A 7,844-nucleotide genomic window follows, 5' to 3' on the forward strand; every position below is an offset into this window, starting at 1 on the left:
TGTGAAATTAACGCATTCGATTGAAGAGATGGACTGTTAATGTATGATTTTACATGGAACAATCAAATTGCACTTATATTTCTATTAAACTGCAGTTGGTTGTTTTAATTAAATTGTGTTTTATCAATTCAAACAGGAAATCTCAGTTTACTTATGTCTTTTGCACAAACATAGTTCGTTTGCTTTTGTTTCTTTAAGCTTGTGCTGTTTTTACTCTGCATTTTCTCGTTAAGGCAAATTTTAAGAATTTTAACATAAAATGGTTTGTTTTTAAATTACCATTCTCAAAGGCAAAAATTTGATTAAAATAATTAATTGCAAGTCAATTTCTTCCAAAATTGTGTTATTCCTTGTTTGTTTTCATCAGTTCTTTTGGCTGTCAGACTTCGAGAGTTATGTTTTTATTGTTAATGTTTTATAACCGCTCAAATGTTTTAGAGAACCTAAGGAATTAAGGATGGCAATGTTTTCATTTATTTTGACTGACTATCGGAGACGTGAATCGTTCAATATTTTCATATCAACTTTTTCTTCTGATGCTCATTTATTAAAATTAAACTCTGATTACTTTTGAATTATTAATAAATGTATTTTGCCAAATCAATGTTTTCGTTCTTTTTTTATTGTTCACTAACATTCTTAAAACTATAATTAAAAGTTAACCGCGAACGTGCCGTAAAATCAAAAACTAATTAGAGGCAGTTAGATGGACAGCTAACGCATACCAAAATGAGCAGCTGACACTGAAAGCTTTTTTTTCTCAAAATAAGAATATTTAAATTTAGGAATCACTTCGTGACCGTGGTAAACCGTAGGTAAACCGTAAAAGCTGAAGATATAATATGTCGCAAACGCTTTCCAAAACATGTGTATTGTTATTACATAATAATAAAATCCAAACTATCAACACCATTTTTAATGTCCAAAAATTTGTTTTTTGTAATGAAATTTTAAACTAGTCTTATATTGTGTAGCTCAGTAATTACTGGCAATTTGCAATCGCTAGCAGAAGTAGTCAGTATTTATCTATCTAACCAGGCTGGCAGACCGCAGGCATCCATTAACAACGCCATAATATAGTATTATCTTCATTAAAAAATAATGACTCTAAAGGAGATTAACTGTCAAATAATACAACAAAAAATTAAAATTTTGATAAATTTTTAAAAATAATCAAATAATAATAAAATCGGACGTCGTCAACTTCAGAAAGTTATCTTTCCCCTGTCTTATCGCAAAATTCTGGATTTACCGCCGTAAATAACGACATAATAATAATAATAATAGTTATTAATTCATAAATAATTAATATTGGCTCAAATACGTTAAACTGTAAACTTAAAAACTAAGAATAAAACCATTGAATCTGTATTTCATTATTTAACAGAAATTGGTGGCAGGATCATTTGCATAAAATTGCAGAAATAGCTAAAAAAAATTAAACACTTTACATCTTAAAATAATTTGGAGGCTATCCTAACTAAACTTGTTAAAATTCATCGGAATTGTTGTTACTCGTGTACGTGTGTGATCTTTTTTTAAACCCAATCAGATCTAACCAGAGTAAAAGTTGTACTTTTATGTAGTATGTTGTTAAAGTTTCAATATTTTTAAACAGGTATTGTTTGTAGTTTTGTTCGGCGTGACGGTATAGACAGTAGACAAACTACCAAAGAATGCAGGACATTAACAAAAATTGACTGGAGCATTGTAGAAACATTTCATTATTTCATTTTTATAATCTATACATGGCAAACTTTTTGTGGCAAACCTAAAGTCTTTCAAAAGTATTTACACTTATAAATTAATTATTCATAAAAAGTCTTCACCGTTGGAGTTTCAGGATAGACCACGGATATATCCATCGACTAGATCAGCGGTTCTCAATCTTTGGGTCGCGACCCCCAAAGGGGTTGAATGACGATTTTCCAGGAGTCGCCTGAGATGACCATCCCCAATTTCTCCGATTGTGCAAAAATACATTCAAGCCATCAACCATAAAGACCTATCATTTTTTTATTTTTAATCTATTAATTAATAAAATTGTATTTTTTTTGTATTCAGATATGTAACAAGTTTTTACTGTAGTATTATTGATTTGTGTTGCAGAAATTTTTTTTTTACATTGTAAGAAGATATTATTTCTATGTTCTGTTCATTTCCATGATAACGGTTGTTATGCGTCATTGAGTTTTTAAAAATTTGACAAACGCTGTCATTATTTATAGCTAATTGTTTATTTTTTTTCTCCCAACGGTAAATCTGTTTTTGTTTCTATTATGGATCTTAAAGAAAAAACTTGAAAAAAAAATATAATGACGAATTTTTAAGGTACAGTTTTACTTCAATTGTTACGTCGGGAATTGAGAAACCACAATGGGTAATTTGCAATGAAGTTTTATCTGCTGAATCTATGAAGTCAAACAAATTAAAACGTCATTTTGAAAGCAAGCATCTAAACTCAGCCAACAAAGACGCCAATTATTTCAGATGTAAAGCTGATGGATTAAAAAAATCTATATTAGACTCTAGCAGCTCTCAGGATTGCTAGAGCTATGAAACTTCACAACATTGCCAAGAAGTTGATTTTGCCAGCGGCCAAAGATATTGTAAGATTTATGATTGGAGCCGAATATGTTACAAAATTGAGTTTAATTTCTTTGTCAAATGACACGGTTTGCAAGGGATTAAATGATATGTCTGCTGATATTATCCATCAGATAATCCAAGAAATTAAATCTGCTTAGTTTCCAGTTTTTAGTTACCAGCTTGATGAATGCACAGACGTTGCAAATTGTTCACAATTGCTGGTTTACGCAATGATGGTTATTTTAAAGACGAGTTTCTTTTTTGCAAACATCTAAAACTACTATTTCTGCATGAGATGTATTTAATAAAATTGGTTCATTTCTGGAAAATTATAACATTTCTTGAAAATGTCTGTGGTATCTGCACAGATGGTGCTCCAAATATGCTAGAATGTCGGTCTGGATTTCAACGTTTGGTTCAGAATGAATCACCAAAAACCGTCGGAACTCGCTCTATGGTTCATCGAAAAATATTAGCAGCTGCCTGAAGAGTTACAAAAAGTAATGAAAAATTTCGTTACTTTAATCAATTTTGTGAAAACAAGTGCTTTAAACAGTTGACTGTTTTCAAAACTTCGTGATGAGTCACATGCATCAAACAACGTTTTACTATTTCACACGCAAGTAAGATGGTTGTCGAGAGGAAAAGTTTTAAAACGTGTTTTCGATCTTCGTAATGAGCTCAAACAGTTTTTTTAATCAAAAAGCAAAACCTCAGTTTGAAACACTGAATAGCAATAAAACTGAATTACAGAAAATGTCCTACATTGTTGAGATATTTGCCAATTTGAATAAATTGAATCTATCACTTCAAGGTCCAAATTCAACATGTTTTGACTTGTCTGAAAAGATCCGATCCTTTCAAATGAAATTTCAGCTTTGGCAAACTAAATTGGACAAAAATAAAATTTATATGCTGCCAACTTTATCCGCCTTTTATAAAGAAAATTACACCGAACCTAACAAACGGTACTCAATGATCATTTCTATACAAAGTTATTCAAAAATGCTTGCAGATGATATATGGTCATATTTTCAAAATTTGCCTGATATCCCATTTGCATTTGCTAGAAGTCCATTCATGGTAAAAGTTGAAGATTTTCCTGAACCATCTCAGAAAGAGTTTATTGACTTCCTTAATAACGATACGGTAAAAAAGGATTACGTTTCAATGTCAATTTCTCAGTTTTGGATAAGATTTTTAAAATTATATCCCATTTTTTCTGAAACAGTGTTGCGCCTTCTTTTTCCATTTCCAACATTATATTTTTGTGAAACTGGATTTTCCAATCTTTTAGTTATTAAATCTAAATATAGAAGTAGACTCGATGCAGAAGATGATCTTCGATGTGCTCTTTCAAAGACTGACCCTAGAATTTCTTATTTTTTGAAACAAAAACAAGCTCTACCTTTTCACTAACATTTCGTTTTTATGAACATACTTTTTTCAACATTGTTTATGTTTAAGCCGTTGTTTATGGCTAAATAAAATGTTTCACCTATGATGTAGTTTTTAATTTATTTAAATTGTGATGTAGTATTATATCGGAGTAGTAAAAGTACAGTAACTTTGGTATGAATATATAATAAAAAAACAATTTTTAGGATTGGGGGTCGCCACATCATGAGGGTTAGTATTCAAGGGGTCGCGGTGTTAAAAGGGTTTAGAACCGCTAGGCTAGACTCTCTGTCACTGAGTCAAAATATTTAAAAACCTTAATTTTAGAACAAAAAATTAAACACAATTCTGGTTAGTCTATTTATTATTTTATAATCCAACACAATTTTTTAATTTGCAGTACCAAACGTTTGGTGAAAGGTGACATTTGCTCTTTTCATCATAACAATGAAAAAAATTTTCATTTAATTTTAACGGTGCAACATTTCGTATCAGACTGATTGATTGATTGTTTGAATAATTGATTGATTAAGGCATTGATTAAGGGATGGATTCATGGTTGATCGATAATCTCAACCAGAACGATTTCTAGTCTGGCATTTGACAACTTTTTAGATATTAATAGCATGCCATAGAACAACGGATACAAACTTCTTTGGAAGGTTCAAAAAACACCAAAAGTTTTGAAAAACAAATTAATAAACTAGTTAGTTCCATTCATCTATTTATTTTTAAAAAGTAGAACCGATTGTGCAAAATATGTAAATGCAAATTCATTTAGGAGTTTGTTAAACGTGTTAAACAGAAATTTTGAAAAAGTGGTATATTTGTGAGATGTGTGAGATGTTGACATGCAGAAGATAGCTGAAAGGAAGGAGGACCTGCGTGCATCCGCTCATATTAGCCTGCATCACAATCAATAATTCTAAGGCACCTATGCACCTATTCACACACAAAATGAGCACACACACACACGCACGCATGCTTACCACGTACGTACACAAACACACATACACACACACACACATATATATATATATATATATATATATATATATATATATATATATGTTAGTAATATAATATATATATATATATTATATAAGTAAGATAGAATATTTTTAAGCACTGTTGTCATTGAAAATATATTTTTAAATCATTTCCATGTTTTCCAAATTATAATTTGTATAAAAAGCCATATTGAAAAGATTATTTTTGGATTAATTTATTACTCAATGACATGACATTATTTCGACCAGCAGTGTAGAGTGGATATTGCATGCAAGTTGTATGTATAGTATACATCATGTGTGCTTATAATCTGCAGGATAAGAACATCTACTTGTGTCCAAGCTTCTTACAATAATAAAAGTATCGGTATGATTTGATGTACAATAATTTTTTAATTTTTATTTAATAAACCGATTATTGTCTATCATGGATGAGCAGACAGTGAACTTGAACATTTCAAACATTTTACCTCTTCCGTCATCTCCAAGCCGTTGTCATCAGATGAAGCATTCTCCTCATCAAGCAAAACGGAATCATTCGCAAAAGTTTGACCATGCAACACATGATAATTCGACAGAAAAATCAAACAACTTAAAAGGCAACAAAAACATTTTAGAAGTTGTTTCTTATGATGGCAAATGGTTTGCATTGAGTAACAGTTGTTATGAAAAATGTAAAAGTTCTAGCTGTATTAATTTCAATGTGATGAAGTTCGACAATCTGCCTTTAGATTTACAGGAAAAAATAAGAGTTTTCGCAAACAACATGAATTGTAACATTTACGAAGGTTATTTAAAATTAAATTTTATGCATTAAAATCCGATTTGCTTTTCGATCTTATATTTCTACTCAAATTGTGATAAGAAAAGTTTATGAACGTTTGACATTTGCATTCAGTGACAACAACTAATCGATCCATGGAAATGTCAACAAACTGTAAGGAATTAGAATATGATAAACTTATAGGCGTTCATTTAGAAACAGTCTTGAGTGGAGTTACAAACTCATCAAACATGCAAATAGACGGAAGCTCGGAGAATGATGTTGGTTTCTTGGAGGAATGTGACTCAACAAGCAGTAGCGAGGGAGGTTGAGCAATTTTTTTAGTAGTTTAAAAATAAATTTCGACATTGTTTTAAATTATTTTTTACAATGGTGAAAAACAAAAATCAAACAAGTAAAAAAGACCACGCGACATTAATTTAAATTAAACTATACCTATACTAGCTAGCGCGTATCATGGTATAATAAGTTAGCAAATAGATATACTATTTATATATCTTAAAATTTATATATTTATATTATATATTTTAAAATTTATATATTTATATATTATAAATTTTATGGTGGCCCAACAAGTAATATCTTCGGGTCTTCTAGCTTTTTGCTGAATAAACTCATTATTGAATTGAAAATATATATATATATATATATATATATATATATATATTATAGCTCATCTTTTAAATTATATAAACAATTAACTAATTATAATCAAAATCATAAATTAAAACTTAAATAAATAGAATGGAGTGGAGACGAGAGCAAGGAAGGCATGGATGGGTACGATGACAGCTGCGACCAACAACACACGAACGTCAGCCATGATGAAGGGCTGCCATTCAACCGTAATGAAAAAAATTCACTGTAACAATGATGATAACAACTAAAATAAATATACACACTTTTTGGTAAAAAAACTTTTTTTATACAATATTCTAAAAATTCTATGCTGGTTTCAGTATTGTTAATTTCATAACGTAGTTTTTCTATATTAAGATAAAATTACGTTATTAGGTTAATAATGTTGAAACCAGCCTAGAATGATGACCAATATCAATATTTTTTCTGCCGTTATTAAAGACTTCACTGGTTGTTTCCTTGTTAAAAGTTTGAAAGCCAAACGACTCTTTCATCAAAATCTCAAACATGATTTGCCGAATAAAAGTAAAATTTATTTTCAATTTTAGCTATTTTAATTCTGTTCAAATAATGGAACAGCTGCCGTGCTGGTGAGGTAACACAAAACGATAACACACATTGGCGCCAGCCCCCGTTTGAATGTCGGAGACAGAAATCCCCTTGGATCAATTTTTAGTTGATTTAACATTTTCTTTCATATAACAAAAGGGTGAACCGGTTAACAAATGGTTTTGTATTATATTGATAGCCACCAAAATTAAGTTTCGAACAGTTTTTATTATATAAATTCCCTTCCCCCAACTTGAATTGGAGACAGAGAATGAGCAAAGATGTCATACAACACGAGTAAGTCAAATAAATTTATCAATGAAGAGCTTAAATAAAAATTAAATAACCGTTAACAATAATATATCCAGTTGATAAATCGATGTTCAAAAGTATTGGTATCAAGTGATAATATTTGGTTCAAAACGTTTCGAAGATATCAAGTTCGATACTCGGTATCAAGCTAAATACCAAGGACAATACGGAAACGTACCGCCGACACAATACAGGCGGAACTTTTTCGACTCTGCAATTCATCAGTCGAATCGAAGCGTAGGTATGAGATGGTCTTGTTAAATTTCTTGTTACGTAGATCGTTTAATTAATTGATATAATATTGAAAGACATTAAAAGAAGAGAAATAAACTAAGCAACGTTCTCGACTTGTTTATTATCCACCGGATCAACAGAAAAGGAAAAAAGTGAAGTTACATATAAAGTTGATTTGGCCACAAAGAACATTTGGCCCAAAGAAAAATAAATGTATATTATAAATCATAATGTTTTAATACAAAACATAAAACTTAACACCTTCTCATTTTATTTAAAACATTAGATGACCTTAACCTAAATGTTCTGAAGACCCATCGCACACATCA

General features: G+C 30.3%; 1 protein-coding gene across 1 annotated transcript; it reads left to right on the forward strand.

Annotated features, from left to right (window-relative positions):
* The first annotated feature begins 5,137 nt into the window (after nucleotides 1–5,137).
* HELRODRAFT_187872 (hypothetical protein) lies at nucleotides 5,138–6,962 on the forward strand. The gene is made up of 3 exons (XM_009010911.1): nucleotides 5,138–5,785; nucleotides 5,896–6,087; nucleotides 6,525–6,962. The coding sequence occupies exons 1-3, from the start codon at nucleotides 5,425–5,427 to the stop codon at nucleotides 6,647–6,649; spliced, it is 678 nt and encodes a 225-aa protein (XP_009009159.1). The 5' UTR covers nucleotides 5,138–5,424; the 3' UTR covers nucleotides 6,650–6,962.
* Nucleotides 6,963–7,844: the final 882 nt, after the last annotated feature.

This window comes from Helobdella robusta (genome assembly GCF_000326865.2).
Source record: "Helobdella robusta unplaced genomic scaffold HELROscaffold_1, whole genome shotgun sequence".
Taxonomy (NCBI): Eukaryota; Metazoa; Annelida; class Clitellata; order Rhynchobdellida; family Glossiphoniidae; genus Helobdella; species Helobdella robusta.